This window comes from Vicugna pacos, chromosome 21, assembly GCF_048564905.1.
Source record: "Vicugna pacos chromosome 21, VicPac4, whole genome shotgun sequence".
In the NCBI taxonomy this organism is placed as follows: Eukaryota; Metazoa; Chordata; class Mammalia; order Artiodactyla; family Camelidae; genus Vicugna; species Vicugna pacos.
In genome coordinates, this window is record NC_133007.1 from 14,795,489 (window position 1) to 14,821,319 (window position 25,831).

The following is a 25,831-nucleotide window of genomic DNA, read 5'->3' on the forward strand; positions in this document are numbered from 1 at the left end:
GTGCATGAATGTGTGTGTACGTGTGTGACTAAATACGTCTTCTATTTATACTGGATAATATTCATTTTTTATGTCTTTAAGGATCATCAGGTTGACATGTATTAAGTAGCTGACACAACTATTTTCTCAACTATGGTTCAGGCTGTAAGAGAACCTGGGGAAGAAAAAAGCACAGAGGTTCATTGTTTTCTTACCAGGCTATATGCCTTCCTGTTCTGATCCTTGGAGCAACCCAGTGATGTCATAGTTGTTGTCTTACGTCATACTAGCTGAAAACAGATGCTACCACCATCAAGAAGAGGATGTATTTTAAAGGATCCTCTTAACTGAAATCTCTTTTGCATTAAGATGTGCAACGTGATCTCAAATTAATTTGAAAAGTGAGAAGATGACTGCATTAATAGCCAGGGGATATGGATTCTTTAGACCACAGTGGCCATTTGATGATATCCCAAAGGCAGTCACAAGGTAAGAAAGAATTTTTCTATGAACTCTTGAAGCAGATCAGCATTGAAATTTAAAAGCAGCATATTTGGAGACCAAAAAATGTTAATTCTTACATCTCTATTCTATGATGCTATAAAATATAGAACATTAATATTGCTAAAATAATAAATTTCAACATTTAATTTTCCCATATGAAAATTCTTTCATGGCTCCTGATGTGTGCAGAAAATATCCAAATACCACACACTTATACCAAGCTTACAATTTTGCCCATCTTGAACTTTCCAAATTTGTTTTTCACTGCTCTCCCACTCAAACCTAATTCCCTAACCATCTCAAATACTTGCAGTTACCTAAATACCCAAATACCTAAATACCATAATGTTTCATACGTTTCTGTTTTTGTATATACTATTGTCTTTCCCTAGGATGTTTCTGTTATGTTTTCTGCTAAGCAATGTTTTATTCATCTTTTGTGAGTCCTACTCTGAGCCTCTATCCACCATGAGTAGATTTCTCCCTCCTTTGTGCCAACATTCTACTTTGTTTCATGCTATCATTATGACATGCATTCATATGTTCAAGTTATTTGTTTACATACCTGGTGACTACTTTACATGATCCTTGAAGGTTGTAATTATATCTGATATAGCAGGAGTTACCATTTATTAGTTATCACTATGTGTCAAGAACTGTGAGTTGGAAATTTAATGGAAATTCCATGATTTTACATCTTTTGAATTACTCTTTTAAATAAATCACGTCCATAAAGTACAGTGAATGCAGTAGGAGAACAGAGAAAGCACTTTAGTAAGTCTGAAGCTTAGGAATAGCTTCCAGGAGGAACAGTTTTGCAAAAGGAGCAAATTGTGGTATCAACAGGAAGGCTTCCAAAAGCAATGCAGCCTGACTCCTGATGAACATAGGTGTAAAAATTCTCAACAAAATACTAGCCAACCTAATTCAAAAACACACTAAAAGGATCATATAACCATGATCAAGCGAAATTTATCCCTAAGATGCAAGGATGATTCAACATATGCAAATCAATAAATATCATATGTCACACTGATAGAAATATGACAATTATATGATCATTTGAATAGATGCAGAAAAAGCATTTGACAAAATTCAACGTCCTTTCATGACAAAAACTCTCAGCAAACTAGGAACAGAAGGAAATTATCTTACCATACTCAAGACCATCTATGAAAAGCCCACAACCAACATAATACTCAACAGTGAAAAATTGGAAGTTTTTACTCTAAGATTGGGAACAAGGCAAGGATGTCCACTCTTGCCATTTTATTTAACACAGTATTGGAAGTACTAATCAGATTATTTATAGGCAAGAAAAAAGACATCCGGTGGGAAAGGAAGAAGTAAAATTATTTCTGTTTGCAGATGACATGATTGTATATGTAAAAAAACCCCTGAAGATCCCACAAAAATCTGTTAGAATAAATAACTCAATAAAGTTTCAAGATATAAAATCAACATACAAAACATTGATAAATGAGAATGAAGAAAACAAAACAAATGGGAAAATATCTCGTGCTCATAGATTAGAAGACTAAATATTGCCAATATTTCCATACTATCTAAAGTTATTAGAGATTCAATACAATCCTATCAAAATTCCAGTGCTACTTTATTTTGCAGAAATAGAAAAAAAAATCCTATAATTTATATGAAACAAAATAGGCCTCAAATAGCCACAACAATCTTGAGAAAGAACGACATACCTGGAAGCATTTTACTTCCTGATACAGAGACCAATGGGACAGAATAGACCCCAGAAATAAATCTACACAGATTTTTTTTAGTAGAGTGAGAAAGTCACTTTCTATTCTCAGTTTTCTGATAGTTTTTTTAATTGTGAATTTTGTCAAATGAATTTTCTCAATTTTCTGTTGAGATGATTGTATGGTTATTCATCTTTATACGGTTAGTATGGTAAATTATACTATTGGATTTTCATTTATCAAACTAATCTTGCATTTCTGAGATAAACCTTCTTTTGTCACAATATAGTATATATTTTTATACATTGCTGATTTAATTTGCTAGTATTTTGTTAAAGATTGTTGCATAAATGCTCACTAAGGATATTTGTCTGTGCCTTCTATTTTGTAATGTCTCTGTCTGACTTTGATACCAGGATAATGTTGACCCTTTTTAACGAGTTGGTAAATATTTCTTCATTCTCTATTTTCTGCATGAGTAAGTAATTTGACCTTATTTTTTAGGTAAAATTTGTCAGCAAAGCTGTGCCTGGAATGTTTTTTCTGTGAAACATTGTAATTAGGTTTTTGATGTCTTTCAAAGATACAGAGGTTTAAGATGTTGTATTTCTTCTTGTCTCAGTTTTAGTGATGTGTATCTTTCCAGGTATTTGTCCATTTTAAGTAATTATATGTATCTGTATAAAGTTGTTCACAATATTTCTCTGTTATTTTTACATATACCTATAAAATCTGAGTGATGTCCTCTTTAATTTTAGATAGAAATAATTTCTCTGTATCTTTACTTATCTAACTGTTGCTATCTCTCTAATCAGTGGTCAGTCTAGTGAAATTACAAAAAATGAACAAAATATTTGAACAAAGACGTTACCCAAAATGGTACACAAATGGTAAATAAGCACATGAAAAGATACTTATACCATTAATCATCATAGAAATACAATTTAAATCAAATGAGATATCCTTGCACACCTGTTAGAATGACTAGAGTAAACAAACAGATTAAAAACTTGATAACACCAAGTGCTGGTGAGGATGTGGCTCCATCTGAAGTCACATATGTTGGTGGGAATGCAAAATAGCACAGCCACTTTGGAAAACAGTTTTGCAGCTTCATAGAGTTATTCATATATTTGCCATGTAACTGAGCAATTCTATTCTTAAGTGTTGCTCTGAGGAGAAAAGAAAACTTTAGTTGACGCAAAACCTATGTGTAAATGTTTGTAGAGGCTCCATTCACAGTTCCCAAATGCTAGAAACAACGCAAATGTGATGAGTGAATAAACTGTGGCATATTCATACAGTGGAATACTACCTAACAGAAAAATAGGAATAAACCAATGAAACACAATATGGATGGCCCCCAAATACATTATGCTGAAAGAATTAAACCAGACTCGAAAGGTTATATCATGTATGCTTACATGTAGATGATGTTCTGGAAAAAGCAAAATTATAGGAACAGAAAACAGATCAGTATTTACCAGAGCCTGATGTTGGGGAAATAGATTGACTTCAAAGGAACAGAAGGGAATTTCAGGGGATGATGGAACTGCTCTTTATTTTGATTGTCTAGTGGTTACATAACTCATGTGCTTGTCAAAACTCATAGAACTGCACACCAAGAAGAATGAATTTTATTGTATGTAAATTAGACCACAATTTTAAAAATTATGTAATCTTCTGCAAATCACTTTCACTCAATATAATGTTTCAAATACTCATCCATGTTGTCTGTATAGTTCTAGTTCATTAACACTCTCTGCTGCATAATATTGTATTGTGTGAATATTTCAAACGTATTTACCCATTCTCCTGCAAAAATATTCTGAAATTGTTTTCCATTTTTCTTTTTCTATTATGCACATTACTGCTCCGATACTTCTGGAACAAACCTCATTGTGCACATATGGTAGAATTTTGTGAGCTATATAACTAGGAGTAGGATTGCAAACATTTAGGGGATATCCTTGTTCAATTTACAAAATAATGCAAGACATTTTATTCCCAAGTGGTAGTCCCAATGTACACTCACATCCAAAATGTTTACTAAATCATTTCCAAGGTTTCACATTTTCATCAGCACATGGTATTGTCAGACTTCTTAAATTTTGCGCTCTGGTCGATGTAAAACTGAATCTTTATATGGTCTTAATTGGCAGCCCCCTGGTTACTACTGAGGTGGATCATCTTTTCATATTTTGTTTTGTTTCTGGCTATTCCTAATTCCTCTTTTTCTTCTTTGTCCATTTACCCATTGGGTTGTTTGCCTTCTCCTTTTTGATTCCTAATGGATCTTGAAGTAATTGATTTAATCCTTTGTTAGTTCTCATGTGACTTACCTTTTTCACTTTCTTTTTCTTGTCTTGGTTGATAATCAGAAGTTATAAATTTTAACATAATGAATTTATCAATATCTTATTTTTTGTGGTTTCTGTATCCTGTTTAAAATTGAAGGTCATAAAATTTAAAAACTGAAGGTCATAAAGATAATTTATATTTGTTTCTCAATGTTTATAAAGTTTATTTTTTCACACTTCTTTATTCAATGTGGAATTAGCATTTGCTTATAGCAATCCAATTTCATTTGTTACATATGCATAACCAATTGCCTCAAAAACATTTACTGAAAATACATCTTTCCCATTATGATCCGAAAATTCACTTATGTCATATTTCAAGTTTATGTATGTGCATGAGTTGGCTCTCTTTTTGTTCCATTTGGGTTCTCTCCTTTTGTCAATACTATTACCTTGTAATTATTATTGTTATGATATATCTTAATATCCAATTGGATGTTCTCCATTTTTTGAGGCCATCTTTTTATCTAGTACTGCATGTGAGATCTGTTGACCTGAAGCAAATAGACTGCCACATATTTCTCCAGCAAAGATGGGTTTATTCAGCAGAGCATTGCATTTGGGGGTCTGCAATCATGGAGAACCATGTGCAAGTGCCCTGCAGGGCAATGCTTTTATACAGAGGAAAAGGAAGTTGTGAAGTAAACAAAGAGTTCATGACTATTCATTGGATGAGCCCTTTCCAGGAAAGTCTTCCTGTTGAGCTCTGTTATCATCACAGGGCAGAAGAGCTCCCCATTCTGGTCTCTCAACTCTATTTAACTGAGATTTCTAATTATTAATTTTTGTACAGATTAACAGTTTAGATTCACATTAATTTCTGGTAAGAATACTTAACAAATGATCTTATGTGCTTCCTACCCATAAACTATCAGGTACTACCACTACTAATGATGCTAAATTTACTTGTTTGTTTAAAATACTGATGTATTTATGTCCCCATGGTAAAATAACACTTTTTCCTTTTAGAATTATCAAGAAATCTGTGGGATGAAACTTTGACACATTTTATTTTATAATAAATCGATGAGGTGTCCCTGAATCCATTATTTCTTGGGGCTTGCAAAATAGTAACTGTCTATAATTATTTTTCTCCATTACTAGCAGTCATTTTCTGTAAAGAAGAGCTTTCCCTCATTAAGAGGAGATAAATTATAGTTTAGTCTCAAAAGACCTGGATTAAATGCTTAATTATTTCCTTTAATTATCAATTTTCAGAGTAAAAATTTGATGTGGTCATTGGCATCAATGAAAGTGAGGTTTTGTTTTTCTGTTTTTCTGTCGGTTATTGAGTATCATTGTGGACTCCTGGATTTTTACTAATGTGTTAAATCAATCACAGTAATTATTCTTTTTGTTGTAAATTGTCTCAAAATTGACCAGTGTCTTTTGGACACAATCCCATTCATCTTTGAGTATTTCAATACTTCAAGAATAAAATGCCCAGGCTTATCTTGTACTTTTCCTGCTACAGATCGACAGCTTCTCTAGTTCAGCCCCAGTTTCACTTTACCTCCTTACTGATCTAAGTTACAGCTTTTCCTTTCTGGCCTCTATACATTTCCTCCAGATTTTCGTTGTTATTGTTTCAAGCTCAGGTATGCATTTTTTTCAACTCCAAATGTTTATTCAGTGCCATTTCTGAGCCAGATGCTGTTTTAAGGATACAGAGGTAAATAAAGCAAAATCTCTGATCTCGAGTTTACATTGCAAGAATGCTTGTTATATTAGCTGTGCATGTTAATAGATACTGTGATCTGGCAATTTTAGGTGTTGTGAGGGTTTTAAGGTAATCTAGCTATGAATAATAATTTGTAAAATTTTGTATCAGTTTTGAGAATTTGGGAAAAACAGAAAATAGGGAGTCCTGTTAGGAAAGAATTGCAGTATCCCAAGTATGAACTGGTTAGACTAGTAGGTAGAAATGAGAATGGAGAAAAAAGCTGGATTGCAGGAATATCTTGAAGGAAGAAATGATAGACTTTTGTAATAATTTAATAATAGGGAATGATACAAAGGAAGACGTCAAAGTTAGTTCCATATATTCTTCTCCAGAAGACTAGAAGAATGACTACAACACTGACAGAAATAGTGTAGCTGGTGTGAATGGGTGGGCAGATAAAAATAATATGTCTTAGTGGATGTGGACTGTGTCTATATTTAATATTCCATGCAGTGCACTGCTTTAATTTATTGCATTTGAAAAAGGCAATGGAACAACTATGTAGACATGGCCCAAAGTGACTGAAAACATAGAACAAGAAGAGAGTAAGTGATAAGATTACAGATGAGAAGAGGGAGTGGAGATGCCTTCTTTGTGTCCCTAGAATCTGGTTTGATGTTTGAACAAAGCTGGCCCTCAATTAATATTTATTGAATTAATCAATAAGTCATTTGCGTAGATGTGATAGCTGAGTCCATGGGAACAGATCTCAAAGCAGAGGACATTACTTGCTAAGGTTCAAAATGAGTATCACTTATATGTGGAATCTAAAAAAATAATACAAATGAATGTATATACAAAACAGAAACAGACTCACAGATACAGAAAACAAACTTGTGGTTACCAAAAGGAAAGAGGGAAGGGGGGGAGGGACAAATTGGGGTATGAAATTGACAGTTACAAACTACTACATATAAAATACATAAGCAATAAGGATATATTGTATAGCACAGGAAGTTATACCCATTACCTTGTAATAACCTATAATGGAATACAATCCACAGAAATACTGAATCACTATGCTGTACACCTGAAACTAACACAATATTGCAAATCAACTATAATTAAAACAAACAAACTACCCGTCTTCCATATGGCCTGTATTGCCACACTTGCCTGCCTTGGAAGAAACAATTCCAAACATACCCTTATTTAGGAATAATCAGTGGAGGAGCTGTAATCAGGAGCTCTTTTTGTGTGGGAAAAAAAATAAATAAAGGTGCATTCTAGATTTAGGATACCAAAGTGGAAGTGACAGATTTACCACTAGGTCAAAGTCCATATTAATAGTATTCTTTTTGTACAAGGGTGAGACTGTACAAGTTCGAGCTTCTGAGTGCAGTCAGTGCAGCTCCTCTTCCACAATGACCCCAAATACAAACATCATGTTACAGGTTATTAGCTAAGAGCTGGAATGCAATGCTCTAGAGCCTTCATTCTCTAATTAAAAGGTTAACCGATTCCCCTTCCCTCTCTTCAAGCTGAAGACCTAACATTTCAATCCGGGATGACGCTTTCAATTCCCATCCTCAAGGGGGCGGTGACACGGAGCCACTCCTTAACCACGCCCGCTTAAATCTGCCGCAAAAGCCTTCACCTTCTGCCTGCTGCAGGGTGCGTCAGATTAGTCCCGAGGGCCAGCACCGCATACTGAGCCTGCGCGTGCTGGCGCGGCGCGGCAGACGCATGCGCCTTGAGGCGGAGCTGCTAGAGGCAGCTCTGGGCGGGTCTGGGCGAGCTCCAGTGTTTGAGGCCTCGGAGCTGTGGGAGGAGCCGGTGGCCTCACCGTGGTAACCGCAGCGCCGCAGCTGCCCCGCCTTGCAGGCCTCAGGACTGTCATCGCCTTTGGGTGTGGGGTACTTTGGCCACCGTCCCCGGAAACAGCCCCGCCGGCCTCAGACACCCTCATCCTCCCCACGCCGCCGCCGCCGCCGCCATGCAGGGGGAGGACGCCAGATACCTCAAAAGGTGACGACTCCCCAAGGCTCGGTCCCACCCTCCTTTACCTGGACCCTGAAGATATTCTTAAGAGGTTCTTGGGTTGGCCGTGAGGTGTCACTGGGCAAAGCGAGAAGCTTAGAAGGGGGGTGGGAGACAGGGGCGAAGTCACGGAAAGGGAGGGGAAAGCTAAATTGAAAAGAGGAAGGGGCCCTTCGGGGGTGCGAATTTCTCCAGCCTCTTACCTGACTCGACGGGTCCTGACAGCTTTGAAGATGGTTTCCTTGTTATGTTGCATTGTTCAGGGGCGAGGGGCGAAGGGCGGGGTAAACCGCGTCTTCCTCGCCCTTCCCCGCCCCCATACCCCGACTCTCCATTTTCCCCCAAATGATAAATTACGTGGGAGCCTGGAAATGAATTCTTCTGGCGCCTCTCTTGTCTGTCTCCAGTTTGGGGTTCACTGCTGTGGGGTTTTGAAATGATGAATGGGAAAGAAGCGGTGGCTTTTAATTCATGGGAGGCTGGATTGAGATGTTGCTTTCCAGGCTATTTCTGCTTTCCTCATCCACTTCACCCATTTGAATGCCATGTATACGGTATAATTTTTGTGGGAGATTCATAATTATCAAGAGATTTGTTCAAGAGCTTAACATGGAGCAGGCTATCATTTCTTTAGTTTGAACATATTTAGAGTATCAATTACTCCTTAAAAAAATGTAATCTGTTGGGATTATTTATTTGACTCTGGTCAAAGATAAAAATCACCCCTGATAAAAAGGATACCTTTCACTGGACCAAGAGTTAGCAGTGACTCAATAGGAAAAAAAAAAAAAAGGACTCTCCATTTTTAGCTAAGCCTCTGTTACTGATTGGGTAAATACCCTAGAATGTCACCTGTATTCTTTTGGACACAGTTTCCTTATATGAGGCAAATATTAGTTTATGAGAGGTATGAGGACCAAATATGAAAATACTTCTAAAAGATAAAACATCCATGTAAAGTGTTGGCATTATTTCAAGTCATAGTATACTTCTACTGAATATGTTTATCCTGGCCTGGCAGGGCCCTGATCATCGCAGAAAGATCTTCTAACCTTTAATAGACTCTTAAAAGGGATTGAAACAATTGTAAAATCAATCACGCAGCCAAACAGCTGTACTCACTGTCTTTGCAGGACTGAGGCATGTATTTCTTTCCTTCCCATTTTTGTATAAATGTGTCTGAAATTATTAAATAACCAGGCTTTATCAGTAAAAGTTTTAGAAAAAAATCTAATCATGACAAGTATGTAGTCAGTATTTATTTCCTCTCTTAATTTTGCTTACATCAACCTTTTAAAATATCTCAATTCAAAATTCTGTGGAAGAAAACAAATTCTTTCTCCTTCAACTTTAAATTCAAGATTGTCCTAGAGCAAAGAATCACTATTACACCATTGGCTTATATTCATGTCATATGGTTGTGACAGAAGATAGTTTTCCTTAGATTCTTGTACCCAGTGGTCCCTTAGGTATACTATGACTTGTAATTCTCAACCTACTGCTTACTTTCAAAACTATATTATGCAGAGTTCAAAAAACAAAATCAAATGAGTCACTGTAATGTTTGAAGTAAAATAAGGTCAGAATCTGGAAAGGTTGAAATATACACTTCTCAATTCTAATTTTGACAATGTAGCTAATAGGAAGTTTGCATTGTCCACTTTCAGATTAGAAATATGCATCTGACACATAATCATGCAGGCCAGATGGCCTATGGTGTCTGACAGAACCTTCTGTTTTCATGGTTAGTTCTTTGATAATAATTACATATATTCTTTTTGTAATATTTCTACTTTTATTATTTTGTTTTTAACAGAGCGGTATGTTTTCAATCTAATTGATTCACTCTAATTTTAATTAGTTAATTTCAGTCATTTAATTGGAGTTATCACTGAGGAATCTCTAATCTCTATGTTTACATAGGTTAATAGATTATAGAACCAAAAAAATCGGGTTTCATTTTTTGTTCTGCTACCAGTTAGTGTTTTGATTCAGTAGGGCTTAATACATTCTTACCAAATACCTAGTGCATGCCTAGCATTGTTCTGGTCACTGGGGAAATGATTAAATAGACAGTTCATATCCTTAATCAGATACACACACAAATACATAGACAGTTAATAGCCAGAGATTTTTTCCTTTTTTGGCATCTTAAAACTCTCTGATGGCTTTCCATTGCTCTTAGAGCACCTACCATTTTAGCTTCATCTCTCCCTGTTCCCCTCCTGCCCCCAGCAATTCCATATTTCAGCCTTACAGAAGTAACTTTTTTTTTCTGTTTATTTATTTATTTTTTTAAATTGAAGTATAGTCAGTTACAATGTGTCCATTTCTGGTGTACAGCACAGTGTCCCAGTCATACATATACATACATTTGTTTTCATATTCTTTTTCATTAAAGGTTATTACAAGATATTGAGTATAGTTCCCTGTGCTATACAGAAAAAATTTTTTAATCTATTTTTATATACAGTGGCCAACATTTGTGAGTCTCAGACTCCCAAATTTATCCCTTCCTACCACCTTTTCCCCTGGTAACCATAATATTGCAGAAATAACTTCTTTTAGATCCCTGTGTGTTTCAGTGTTAGATTACAAATGCCCTTCCCATTGTCTGGAACTTGCCGTGTTCTTTACTTAGCTAACTCTTCATCTTTCCTGTTTTAGCATTAATGTCACTGTTTCTAGGTCTTTTCTGAGCTGCCCTTTCCCACCCCCCAGACCATCATCCAGGTCGGATATATCTGCTAGCTTCCCATGATACGTAATACCTTGTCTTTCCCAACTCTTACTACTTTATTATTATTTGTCTTTCCTGCTACCCTATAAGCTTCGAAAGGGTAAAGTATAGTGTACTTACTTCCTGTTGTATCTTCAGCACGCAGAGCAGTACCTGGAACATACGAATTCACTGAATAGTGATTAAATGAATTGAGAATAAGGCTAGAAAGAAAAATGGGCCAAATCATATAGGACTTGATGAGCTGTAATATAGAGCTGAGACTTATAAGAGCAATGAGGAGCCACTGAAGGATTTTAAGAGTGAATGACATTCATTCATTCAATGATTATTTGAAATGCTACCCTGTAAAAGTCACTCAGCCAAATGATTAAAAGTATTAGATGAAAACTTTCCCCAGCCTCTGTGGTGATTATGATGTAGCAAGGAATACAGACTTTAAATAGTATATTACCAAAAGTACTTACTGTATTTATGATACATGCTGTGAGCTGATGATAAGTGAAATAAGTATATGGCCTTTGTGTAAAGCTTTGTTCACACAGTAAAATATTTTTAATCTTCATGTTATAGCATTCATCAGTACTTCATTCCTTTTATAAGCTGAGTAATAATTCATTGCATGGATATAGCATATCTTGTTTGCTCATTCACCTTTGATGGACACTTAGGTTGTTTCCATCTGTTGGCTATTGTGAATAAAGCTGCTGTGAACATTCCTGTACTAGTTTTTGTTCGAACACCTGTTTTCTCTTGTTTAGTATATACCTAGTTGTTGCTGGGTCAAATGCTAATTCTGCGTTTTACTCATTGAGGAACCACCAAACTATTTTCTACACTAGATGCACCATTTTACATTTCTACTAGCAGTATATGAAAATTCCAATTTTTCTACGTCCTCACCAACTCTTACTGTTTTCTGTTGTTTTTTTTTTTTAAGTGTAGACATTTTAATGGATGTGAAGTGGTATCTTATTATGGTTTTGATTTACATTACCCTAGTTACTAGTGACATTTCATGTGCCACTTGGCCTTTGTCTGTCTTCTTTAAATGTTCCAGATACTAGATGCTTAGCAAATAAATAATTTGCAAATATTTTGTCCCATTCTGTGTATTGTGTTTTTGCTGTCTTCAAGGTATCCTTTCATATGTAAAAGTTTTAAATTTATGTTTTTCTTTTGTTGTATTTGCTTTTGATGGCATTATTTAAGAAACCATTGCCAAATTCAAGGTCATGAACCCCCCCCCCCCCCGTTTTCTAAGAGTTTTACATGTTTAGCTATAAAATGTATGTCTTTGATCAATTTTGAGTTAATTGTGTGGAATGAAGAAAGGATTCAATTTCATTCTTTTGCATATGGATATCCAGTTGTTTTAGCACCATTTGTTAAAGAGATGTTCTTTCCTCCAATGAGAGGTCTTGCCACCCTTGTTGAAAATCAGCTGACTGTAGTAGGTATAGGGGTTTGTTCTTGGACTCAATTCTATTCTATTGACATATATGTCTTTCTTTATGCTAATATCTCACTGTTTTGATTACTGTAGCTTTGTAGTACATTTCAAAATTGGGAAGCGTGAGTCTTCAAATTTTGTTCTTCTTTTTTGATTGTTTTGGCTATTCACGATCCCTTGTGTTCCTATGTGAATTTTAGGATTGCTTTTCCATTTCTGCAAAAAAGGCTTTGGGGTTTTGATAGGGATTGTATTGAATCTGTAGATCACTTTAGGGAATATTGCTATCTTAACAATATTAATTGTCCAATGTGTGAAAATGGGATGTCTTTCCATTTAGTTAGTCTTTATTAATTTCTTTCAATAATATTTCATAGATTTCAGTGTGTAAATGTTGTACCTCCTGGCTTAAATTTATTCCTTACTGTTCTTTTTGATTGTAAATGGAATGGTTTTCTTAATTTTCTTTTAGGAATTTTCATTGTTAGTATATTAGAAATACAACTGATTTTCTGTGTGTTACTTACATATTCTGCAACTTTGCTGAATTTGTTGGCTCCAGTAATTTTCAACATATGATATCATGTCATCTGCAGATTTAGTTTTGCTTCTTCCTTTCCAGTCTGGATGCCTTCTATTTCTTTTCCATACCTCATTGCTCTGGCTTGAACTTCCAGTACTGTATTGAATAGCAGTGGTGAAAGCTGGCATCCTCTTCTTGTTCCTAATCTTAAGGGGAGATCTTTCCTTCTTTTACCAGTGAGTGTATTAGCAGTAGATTTTAATATATGTCCTTTATCATATTGAGGAAATTTTCTTCTGTTCCTAATTTGTTGAATGCTTTTATCATGAAAGGGTGTTGGGTTTTATCAAATGCTTTTTCTGCATCATTGAAGTAATCATGTACATTTTTTCTTCATGGTATTAATGTGTTGTATTACATTAATTGTGTTTCATATGTTTAATCTCCCTTGTATTCCCAGGATACACCCTACTTGGTCATGGTGTATTATCTTCTTTAATATGCTGCTGGATACTTTTTGCTAGTATTTTAAGAATTTTTACATCTCTTTACAAAGGATATTCATAAAAAACATTCTATTTTTATGAGGTTTTTGTCTCGCTTTGGTATCTGGATAATGCTGGCCTCATAGAATGAATTAGAAGGTGTTCTCTCCTTTTTTAATTTTTGAAAGAGTTTGAGAAGGATTGTTGCTAATTTTTCTTTTAATATTTGGTAGAATTCACCACTGAAACTATGTGGCCCCTGGACTTTTCTTTGTTGGGAAATTTTTGATCACTGATTCAATCTCTCTACTCAGTATAGGTGCACTTGTAATTTCTTTTTCTTTTGAGTCAGTTTTGATAATTTGTGTATTTCTAGGAGTTTGTCCATTTCATATAGGTTATCCTTCATTGGCTTATAGTAGTTCATAGTATTCTTTTTATCTCTATAATGTCAGAGATAATAGTAGTAATGTCATGCTTTAATTTCCTATTCTAGTAATTTGAGTTTTCTCTCCGGGTATCTATTTCCTTCTTCAGGTTAGTGGAATTTTCAGCCATTATTTCTTCAAATAAGTTTTCTGCCCCTTTTTCCTTCTCTTCTCCTTCTAGGACCCCTCTATTGCAAATGTTTGTTGGCTTAATGTTGGCTCATAAGTCCTTTAAGCTATCTTCACTCTGTTTTTATTATTTTTGCTTCTCTGATTGTGTGAGTGCCATTGCCCTGTCTTTGAGTTCACTGATCCTTTCCTCTGCTTCATCGAGTCTACTGTTAAACCCCTCTGTTGTGTTTCTAAGTTCAATTATTGTATTCTTCAGCTCTGTGACTTCTTTTAGATACTTTTATATTTTCTATCACTGTTGAAGTTCTAGCTTTTTTCATCCTTTCTTCCCCTGAGCTTGGCAAGCATCTTTATGACCATTATTTTTAACTCTTTATCAGGTAAATCATTTATCTCCATTTCATTGAGGTTTTATCTTGTTCTTTCTTGGAACACATTCCTCTGTTTCATTTTCCTTGAATTGATTTCTACCTGTTAAATAAACTAGCCACCTCTCCCAGCCTGGAAGGAGTGGCCTTGTTTAGGAGATGAACTTTTTCATTCAGCCATGCTCTGGCTCTTTCTTGGTTGTCTTCAAACCTCTGTGATTGTTCAAGAAGCCTACTTTATTTTTAGTGGTTACTAGTAGCTGAGGATGTGCCAGACCTGTTAGTGTCCTAAAGGGGAAGATCTCAGTTAGCACCTGGATTCAGGCTGATTGGAAGCCATACACTGCTTTGAAAGTTTGCAAAAATACTTCTTTCAGGTGAAGACTGGGAGGTGGATGTTTCTGTCTCCTCCTTCTGTCCTGAGTCCTAGCGTGATAGCCAGTTAAGGACTGTTTATTTTTTTTTCTTCCACTAATGTCCCTTTGAACTCATGAACACAAGCCCCCGTGGCCACCAGACCCAGGCGATCAAGGGGCGTCCCCTGGGTGGCAGCCACAAAAACTGAGACACCATATAAATGTACAAGTTCCCCTCTAGAAGATACTGGTGCCCTGAAATGTGACAGTGGGAGAGTGCAAAGATAGCATCTGCCCTTTCAGGTGTCTGGAGAGGATTATAGTCAGCCTTCAGATGTGTATTTTTTTAGAAGCCTGCCTCAGGTTCACAGATATGAAGATAAGCTAACAGATCTTTTCACAAAAAGATTGATTGCCACAGTCTGTTGCCTCTAATGTTTCCTGAGGATAGTAGCCATTTAAGAACTCTTCCTCTGTTTAACCCCAATGGCTGCCAGAGTCAGGTGATCTGGAGGTGTCCCCTGGGCAGCAGCTGCAATAAGCAGGACACCAGATGAAGGTACAAACTGTTTTCTGGGAGACACAGGGGAGCTGGAGAGCAAGAAGATGGTCCCTGCCGGCCTCCATCTTGAGTATTTCAGTAGGCTCATGTGTTAAATTAGATGCCTGCCCCTCAGGTCAGTCCTTTAAGCACAGATGGTCTGGGCGCTTTCCTGTCAGCTGCTCCTGCAGCAGGCTCCACAGCGGGCGAGTCTGCGTACACAAGACCTCTAAGAACTGGTTCTGTGTTTTGCTTACAGGTCTCATGGATGCAGGCCCTGTTGGCTTTGAGAGCTGAATGTTTTGGGGGCTCATCTCTCAGGTGCAGGTCTTAAAAGTGCTAGATGTTGGGTTCAGATCTTTTACTTTTCAGGTAGAAGCTCGGGTTTGTGAGTTTTCTCCCGACTGTGGGTCACCACACCAGAAGTGGGGTTTATGGCAAGACTATCTCTCAGCCTTTCTTACTTGCTTCCATGTGGGTTTTCCTGTTCGCTCATTGTGTAGGCATTGCTCAATTTCAGAGGAAACTGTTCCCTAGGTAGCTGTAGATGGTACTAATTTTTTCAAACAATACCTGTTTAATGAAACATTAAGAGCTAAATTTTGTTTCTCTAGAAAATCAGTGATAAATATGTAGTATAATGCTAGTCAGCAGTTGTTACCTATTTTAGGGTTCATAATGTATCATCAACCACAAGAATTCTGAAAACATCAGGATGTACTTTACAAGTTAGTAATTAAGAACACTCTGCCTGAAGGTGAAAATTAACATGTGGGCAGAGAAGGTGTATCTTATAAATGAGTCTGTGAAGCATGACTTCATATTGAGATTAAAAGAAAAACTCTTTCTAATTCAATTTAGCACATTTTTGGTTCCAGTTTTTTTATGCGTGTTAAAAAGAAAAAAAAAAAGAGGTGAAACAGTCCTGTTATTGAGAAGGCTCCATTAGCAGAAGAACTTTCCAAACAGTTGAAAGATATCAGTTTAATATCAGTGTCATAAGATGCTACAAATAGTAAATCAGTTAATCCCAATAATGGGTTAAGTTTTTTCTCATCTAATTCGTGGATTCCAAGTAGAGCATTTGGAAGTTCATTCTCTCAATTGTTAAACGTCTGATATCACTATGAATGCCATGTTAAATTCAGTTTGGAAGGTCAGTACTTAATATAAAATTACTCATTTTGTGATGATAATACAAGTACAGATTTTGATGAGGCACATTGCTATTGTAAAAGCAATTTTCTCTACATATCTATCAACAGCAGATATGTACTTGTCACAGGTTGCACGTAGACACAATTCATAATTGCTTCCAAATAAGCTGGAATATTTTACCAACCAAAATAGAATTTGAAAGCATAGTTGTCAATTTTTAAATATCTGTATCATACATAAATATGGAGTAACTGAATTGCAAAATGTTTTGAGCCTTTAAAGAACTACTTTATAAATCAACCAAGTATCCTACAGTGGTTTTGAATGTTTTGCAAATGAATCCTGTAAGTCTTGTTCAACATAAGTTAGAAATAAAGAATCAAGGTGTTCAACAAATGGAGTATCTAGAATGTGAATGTATGAAGTTTTAAAGGCAAAATATTCTTAGTCATTATATAGTAATTTTTGAAAGTATGTTACACATCATATATGTAATATGAACTTAGTTTGTAATGTATATATTTTATATATTCAGTGGCAGTACCAAGGGGAACAGGGAAGGGGATTACCCATCCCAGAATCTCCATCAGCCCCCACGTTGATGTAAACAATTAATATTTGAGCCAATCTTATGTAAATTGCTATTCAAATGTAATTTTAACTCTATCAGATTGCTACCCTCAAGCCTCTACTTTAAAGAAATTCTAGAGCTGACACTCTCTGGTTGTGTATTATTTATATACAAGTAGAAAAATATCTGGATGTATATGTGCTAAAATGGTGACAGTTGGTTTCTTCTAGGTATTTTTTTTTCAGTTTATTTTTTCTCTTTGCTAATTTCTGTATTCTGTTTTTCCTACAATAAATTGCTTTAGTGGTAGAGAAATTTTTAAAAAATAATTAACTTAGTCCTTTAAAACACACACACACAAAACAAGCAAACAAAAACTAAAAAGTAATGGTGAGGTTCCTTGCACTATCTGATTTCTTCGGAGAAAAGCAAGATACCAGACCAGAAGATAGCAGTTATGCTTTTCCCTCAGTCTTTAATATGTGGAAGACCCACGTTGGAAGTGTTGGTATGAGGCTACTCTCGGGATCTGCACTTTTATTTCATCCTTATGATTCTCTTCAATTGGATACAGTTACCTCCTTCTTCATAAGAAGTTCAGTACTGGGATTGCTCTCCATCTCAACAGGAAGCAAGTAACTAGTTTTCTTTTTAATTAAGGTAGTTTCTTTAGTGCTGTATTACATTTTTTTTTCTTTAGCTCTTCTTACTTTTGATTCCTGTGGTTTCTCTAGCTTTTGATTGCTAGCCTGAATTTGTATCCATTTACCTTTTAAAAGCTGTACCATTCTCATTAAAATGTGTGTATGTATCTAATTTCCTAACTTCCTGTTTTTTACTGGCCTACCTGGTTTCTGCTTTTATTCTTTGCAAGCTTTGTTCTGTGTGTCTGTCAGTGTAGTTGCTGACCTTCCTGGACTCTAGCAGAGTAGGTATACTTGATTTCCTACTCTATCTCTACACTTGACTTTTAATCACCATCCTAATACATATTGCAGATCCTTACTCTTCTTTTCAGTAGGAAATCTTGCTTATTTCCATTGCTCAATCTCTTTTAATACAAACACATCTAACAGCTTCTAAATCGGCCAAGAACAAGTAGTGATTAATTCGTCATTGCGACAGCATGGATGAACCCAGAAGCTATTATGCTTAGTGAAATAAGTCAGACAAAGAAAGACAAATACTCTATGTTTTCACTTCTATTTAAACTACTAATAAATTTTCTATTTAAACTACTAATGAGACTGTAATTTGAGATATGTTACTATAGAACATAACTTGTAAATGCATTTTGTTATGCAATTTGAGTGTGATTTAAAGAATGATTTAGGTCCTAGTGCTTCAGTTTATACAATTAGGTAAGATGGTGCATAATCGATATAATACTGCAGTTTAGATAATTTCTTCATGTCATTCTGTGATTTAGTTAATGGGCTAATTATTGGGCAGGTTGATTTTTGTTTTAAATATAAATTTGGGGACAACTACCTTTGGTTTTGGATTGCTGACTTTTGTTTGAGGTTATTTTCTCTAAAACCATCTTAATTGTGTGTTTTATTCACTTGCTCTTATGTTTGATTCTTTGGGTAATTGTATTTTTTCTCAGAGCTATTCATAAAGGTGCTTTTTGCAAGACCAAGAATTTATGTATAGTAAGGAGTTTACAGAGTTGGAGAAAAATCGATATTTCTCGGCCCAAGTCAAGAGAAAATCTGATTTAAATGCATTTGTTAATCCAGCTCACATGTTTTTGGAACTAGAAACTAGATAAACTAGATAAAAACCATGAATGTTTTATGAGTTTCTAATGTAGCTATGCCTGTTTTCGTTTTGTATTAATAGGAAAGTTAAAGGAGGAAATATTGATGTACATCCATCAGAGAAAGCACTCATTGTTCATTATGAAGTGGAAGCTACCATTCTTGGAGAAATGGGGGATCCCATGTTGGGAGAACGAAAGGAATGCCAAAAAATGTGAGTTTACTTCATTTGTGCACATTTGAAAGTATTGAACCTGATACAAACTTTATAGAAATCTGATGTTACTTAGATCTGCGTAGGTGATAAATGATTATACCACTCTTCTAGGGGTACTTTATCTTAGTGAAGCAGAGATTGTATTAAACTAGAAATAGGGAGTATATTCCAGAGAAAATCATGTTTATGTGAGCAAATTGGGACCTAATGAAAAATGCCTATTTTTATTTATCCCATTTAGTAAATGGATTTAATAGAATAGAAATTTGTGAAATCAATTATAAAAGATACATTTATGTGGAACTTTTCAGCTTGATTTAAGAAATTTGTATTTTAGGGAATCCTATGCTCTTTCTTCCCTGGAACTGCAGAAAATACAACTTCTAAAATTTACAAGTGGGTCATGTACCATGAATTCATCTCTTAAAAATCTAGCCCTCTGGAAGATGTTAGTAATAGGACGAGCATTTTCTCACTTAATGAATTGGGCTCAGATCTCCCAATATTCTACAAACTTTCCTTCCTGCCTCTGAAATACCTTCGGGAGCCCCTTAGGAACTGGCCTTTTTCATTCGTCTGCAGTTGTGCTTGTGATGATCTTGCCCTCCTTCCATCGTTTTCTGGAAGTAGGGAAGGTCTGAGATCACCTAGTATTCTTCCCTACATAAAAAGTTTTGATTTGGGAACTAAAAAGAAACTAATTTTAGTGTGCTTTGGTGGTATTAAGTATATTCAGGGTGCTAAGAGTGCATGTGATAGTATTTAGCACACTGAAAAGCACTGTGTTTTAAATATATAGTAAGGATTCTCAACTGGTTATGATTCCCCTCCACCCCAGGTGACATTTGGCAATGCCTGGAGACATTTTTGGTTGTCATAAGTGGAGGGTGCTATTGGTATCTGGTGGATAGAGGCTGGGGTGCTGCTAAACAGCCTACAATGCACAAGATAGCTGCTTACAAACAAAAAAAATTATTTGGCCCAAAATTTTAATAGTGCTGCAATTAAGAAACTTCAGGGTATAGCACTCTGAAAAGAGAAACTGCCTACTGTCATGTTAAAATCTCTAATCTTCTTATTTAGGTTAGAAGGAAACTAAATTACACAGATAATTCATTAAAAATAAATGAGTTCTTGGGTAACCCACTAGACTGAAGAAAAATACACATGTATACACGCTTACTCATACTGTAGATTTTAATTCACATGCTCACAACTTTTTGTGTTCTCTCACACTTTCTTCCATTTGTGTGTTTGCAATTGCTGCCTGAATTTTGTGCATTTTGAGAATATGTGAAAATCTCTTGAGATTTTGTTAATCTGAATTACAAAGAAAAGTAGCAGATTAGGAAGGAGTCTTTGCTTTTAGAACCACCGACATCCACATTTCATGAGAGAAAGTTAGTTTTAATTCTTAATGTAGTCAGTAGTCTTACTCAGCTAGAATTAAGTGAGAATGTTATTATTGTTTGAAAATCTTCAGGATTTCTAGACAAGGGATGCATTCACTAGAGAGTCAGCCACCTGGAAAGAGTTACTACTGACTGGCTAGAGTAAGTGGATTTAAACATCAGTAAGGAAAAAACTTAGGTAACTCAATCTTGTGATATTCAACCCTGGCTATTCAGGATTTGGAGCAGAATCATATTGTGAGGCCAAAAGAGTATGGTTTTTTGATAGCTTTAGAGGATTTATAAATGGTGGTAGCTAGGGGTGAGAGTTTTGAGGGAGACACTCATATAGATTGAGATAGGTACGAAGTGAAACTTTTCATTAAATTGGGGTAGTCAGTACTATGGCTTAGGTCAGAAGACATGTATTTTATTCTCTCTTATTAGGTAAAGGAATGGATAAACCTACCTTAAACAGAATTCCAGTTTTCTAATGATCTTGTTATGAAAAACTGATGGTTATGGTACAAAATTAATAAAGGCATTTGTGTGTGTGTGAATTTTTGATGTTCTTAAGAGGTATGGGCTCTTAATGAAGAGTCTGTTTTTTGATTATGGAAATAATCAGTAAACATACAGCTGGCATTTTCTAAAATTTCTAGCCCTACCTGTTTTTTCTTTGTCTCTTTTAATAAGGGAAGGATTTAGGAAGATGATGAATCATATTGCTAATATATATATATTATATCTATATATATATATAGATATATATTATATATATATATTATATATATATATATATTATATATATATATTATATCTATATATATATGTATGTATGTATGTATGTATATAAAATCTAAAAAAGATTTTAGATCTTAATAAATCCGCTTTATTAAATCAAGATACTACTACACACTAATATGAGAACAGGTAAAATTCAAAACACTGATAACACGAAAAGCTAGTGAGGATACAGAGCAACAGGAACTCATTCATTGCTGGTGGGAATATAAAATAGTACAGCCATTTTGGAAGGCATTTTGGCAGTCTTTTACAAAGCTAAATGTAGGCTTCCCGTATGATCCAACAGTTGTGCTCCTGGATATTAATCCAAATGAGTTGAAAACATGTCCACATGAAAACCTGAATATTTATAGTGGCTCTATTTGTAACTGTCAACAATTGGAAGCAACCAAGATGTCCTTCAGTAGGCAAGTGGGTAAACAAACTTTTCTGGATCCATATAGTGAAGTATTATTTAGCACTAAAATAATCAGCTATCAAGCTATGAAAAGACATGGTGGAACCTAAATGCATATTGCTAAATGAAAGAAGCCAGACTGGAAAAGCTACATGCTGTATGATTTCAACTGTATAACATTCTAGAAAAGGCAGAACTAAAGTAAAAAGAGATTAGAGATTGTCTGGTGTTCAGAGGATGAGGGAAGGGAGAATAAGTAGGTGGAACACAGGGCATTTTTAGGGCAGTAGAACTATTTTGTATGGTACTTTAATGGTGGATACATGAAATTATGCATTTGTCAAAGCCCAGAGAACTATAGGATACAAAGCATGAACCCTAATGTAAAGGTAGACATTAGTTCGTAATAGCGTATCAATATTGATTCATCAGTTATAACAAAAGTTACCACACTACTGCAAGATCGTGATGATAGAAGAAACTGTATTGGAAGGGTAGCTGGGGCATATATGGGAACTCTATACTTTCTGCACAATTTTCCTGTGAACCTAAACTGCTCTAAAAAAGACTAGTAAGACATTTTTTAAATGTATGTCTGTAGAGTTTCTACTGTGCCTCTTCTCAGTCAGATTTATGAAAACTCAAGATGTCCCAGTTTGTTGTTAAAATTAAACATGGAGAGGTCTTTTGAGAGTTTTTCTGTGAATGGCCTTTCCTTTATATCTCTGGTTTCTGATGTGGAGGTAAAGTTATATACAAATATTCAACAGCTTAAAAGATGTAAAAGGTAGAAACTTAAGCAACCGAATAGATTAAATAAAAATTAAAATAAAGAGACAGAGTATTGCTAGGGTTCTTATTGCAGATATCAGAAGCCACTATAGCAAATTCAAGCATGAAAGAAATTTATTAAAGGCAATTAGATAGTTTATAGACTCCCAAGAGAACCAGATTTGGGGATGATTATGTAGCTGGGAAGAATACCGAAACCACTCTACTGGACTTCTTTCAGGAGAGATCATCTGTGTCTGAATAGTGATTTCACAGATGCTGACTACAGGACATTTTTCTGAAGTCTCTGTCCCTGTTACCTTGGTGTCTCTCCAAAAATTGGCCATCTTCACGAAGAAGTAATTCAATATAGTGACTACTTTCTTATGTTTTTCTTTTTGAATCTAAGCCTTCCATGAGTGCATCTGCTTGCAACAGATATTTTGTCCCTAGTTTAAGTCTTCACTCTAATTTTATGTCCTTATAGCTTTTCTTGGCGCCATGAATCCATGTAAATTGGCGATTGTTTCCAGACTTTGAACAGCTTTTTCTTACTGATCTTCCAATGAATGTCCTGGACTACATTAGAAAGGAGGGAGAAACTGTCTTTTTTTTTTTTTTTTCAGTGTACTAACATATGTAACAATATTCCTTTGTTCCTCAGAATTTCTCATATAGGTCTTAAAATGCATCCTCCTTTTTTTTTTTTCTGTCTTCCATATAATTTCCACCAGAACAACTGAGACTGAAAATATTAATGTTGTTCTTGTTTCTAACTGAAAAAATAAAATGACTGTGAGTATGGTCAAAAAAATGATTTAATTCTGATAGTATGAATTTTCACATCTAATAATAACTAAAGACTTTATATATGTGACATCAGAAAGACTGTTTTAAAATAAGCTCTGTGAATGTGCTGTCCTACATAGAAGAGTCAGATGTAGATATTACATTCCTTTTGTTATCTTGTTTGTCCAGCTCAAAGAAAGTCATTGCTTTTTAAGCTTTAAGCATTTTCACTTTTAAACTTGATTATATCTAATATTTTGTTATATTATTTTGTATATTTTATATTTCATATATAAGTACTTTTGTATTTTATAGGCTTTTGGTCAATGTCTGGTACATTTAAATGTTTTCTAAATTATTTATTTAAAATAAGTGTTGTTTAAGTTATCACTTACTTTAATAATACCTGAGTTGGAAAATTCTGATATGCCTGCAGCATTCGTCTTAAGAGTCTCAATGCCAACACAGATATAACTTCCCTGGCACGGAAGGTGGTTGAAGAATGTAAACTTATTCATCCCTCAAAGCTCAGTGAGGTAGAGCAGCTGTTGTACTATCTCCAGAACCGCCGTGATTCACTGTCAGGAAGAGGTAAGTAAAAGAATTCCTGGCTTTTTAATGCAAAACCAGAGTTGTTTGACTGTAGTTGTACTTTTCATATTTGAATAGTGAGTTTTTTTGCCAGTGCTGTGAATAAGTAAGTAAACTAGTTTCCTACATGCCAGGTTTTATGTTAGATGCTTCCAAAATGATCTGTTGATTCTATTTTATACTCTGTGTGTATAATGTGTGCATACACATATGCTGAAATAAAGAGTAAAAAAAAGTCTGTCATATTGATTTTAGAATAATAAAAGAATTTGGGGCAGAAAGCTTGTTTTTCTCTACTCCCAACAGCTAGATTTATATTTTCTGAATTTCTTATTGACATTTAATTTATAATTTGAATGGATTACCTAAGTATTTAAATGTTAAGGTATGTCATATGTGTAAGTTTTATGAGTCTTTCTTAGGAAAATTACCTTTTCATTCAATGTCTCTATTATTATCATTTTTGTCTTTAATTCCTACATAAAAGAATCAAGGCATTAAAATATAAACACTTGATTATTTATAGAAGATACTTCGAATAATACAAACTCAAACAGAGCAAAATAAAAGTACAAACATTTAAATGGAAAGTTATCTCAGATTTTTCAATTGTTAGTTATTCCATTCCATAGTATTTATTAAGTTTATGTATCTTTGTCTTATCAGCGGTGAGTTCTAAAATATGGTGCCCTTGAAATAACTTACAAATACTTAAATTTTGATTGTATTAAGGAGAAAAAAGTGAAAGAGAAGATTTATTGGGCTTTTCTCAAATTAATCAATCTTCTCTCCATCCACAGAAAATAAAATGCCTTGTGCCTAATATATACTTTTATTAATTAGCCCTGAATACAGTATCTAACACACATTGTAATCAATGTGTATTTGTTGACTGAATTGAATAGCTGCTGTCAGTTTATTTAAAAGCAAAAATGAGCACTTTGAACTTGTTTCCAACTACATAGCTGGGGCTCAGTGTATACCTGTTAATTATTAACAATAAATCCTGTAAGGAAAACATTATGAAGAATTTTTATGAAGTATTTTATGATAGACTATTCCTGTTATGATGTCTTTAAATGATGAGTGATAATATCTTCAATAAGTTAAATAAGTTCAAAATGAGAAAGGTAAATCCTTTTTACTCTTTTAAAATGTGTGTGTACTTATTGTAGGTTGTGTAATACAGTGAAAATTGATCTTTCCTAATGCTAAATTAATAAATTCCAAAGGCATTTATAATAAAATGTCTTTAAACTAATGAAAACTCTTTCACTGAATTTTCAGGGTAAATCAGTCTTCTCACCCCTTCCCCAGAAATTAGAGGAATATGAAGAAATTTTCATGTTCATAGTCAATGTTCATGAGGACTATTTCATGGCTAAATTAATTCAAATCATATGTTTCCCTCTATATATAGACATTAATGTTTGGAGACATATATGAAATGCTATACTGTATGTGTGTGTGTGTGTGTGTGTGTGCATGTATATATACACACTTATTTTTAAAAAATATTTCATTTTTCATTCTTTATTGCATGATACTTACTCACTATTTCAAAGCCAGAAACCTTACCCTAAGAGTGATTAAAATAAAACAATAATAGTTACTTGGTTATGTGATTCTTTACCTTAAGTGATTTTTTTCTTGCTTGATTTAAACCACTGTCGTAATAAATTTGTCTGTTTGAAGCAAAATCTAGCTGTTATAAAGGCAGATTTATCTAGAATGGCTACTGTCCTCGGAGAACAATCAGGGCTAATTCCTATTATATGTAGAACATTTGATAATTATTGAATCAAAATTTTGATACTGTTTGAACTTATTTTAACGTACTTTAGTTGCTTAAGTTTTTGGCTCAGATCAGATTAGTGAAATATTTTTGATAATTTTTTTTAGAAAATGAAATTTTCCTATGAATCAAATAATTCAGTATAACAAATGACAAAACTGTTCAAAACCTTTGAATACCTCTTTAATTCATTTGGAAATGAGTGAGGATTAAATTAACACAAATATTAATTTGCCTTTTAATTTATTATTCTAATTTTGTTTAAAAAATCAGTTAGCAGCTATCCTTTTATTTTGGCTT

The 25,831-nt window shown here is 34.6% G+C and overlaps 1 protein-coding gene across 4 annotated transcripts in view; it reads left to right on the plus strand.

Moving 5' to 3' along the window:
• Positions 1-25,831, plus strand: part of KIFAP3 (kinesin associated protein 3) — a 136,764-nt gene that overhangs the window by 848 nt on the left and 110,085 nt on the right. For 2 of the 4 annotated variants that reach the window (XM_072946142.1, XM_072946141.1), the window contains exons 2-4: positions 349-468; positions 18,856-18,987; positions 23,582-23,736. In XM_072946142.1, coding sequence (XP_072802243.1) covers positions 389-468; positions 18,856-18,987; positions 23,582-23,736 — 367 coding nt within the window. In that variant the 5' untranslated portion in view covers positions 349-388. Of the gene's footprint in view, positions 1-293; positions 469-7,972; positions 8,244-18,855; positions 18,988-23,581; positions 23,737-25,831 lie in introns of those variants that run through there. The other 2 variants (XR_012062720.1, XM_006211105.3) reach the window with 2 other exon arrangements.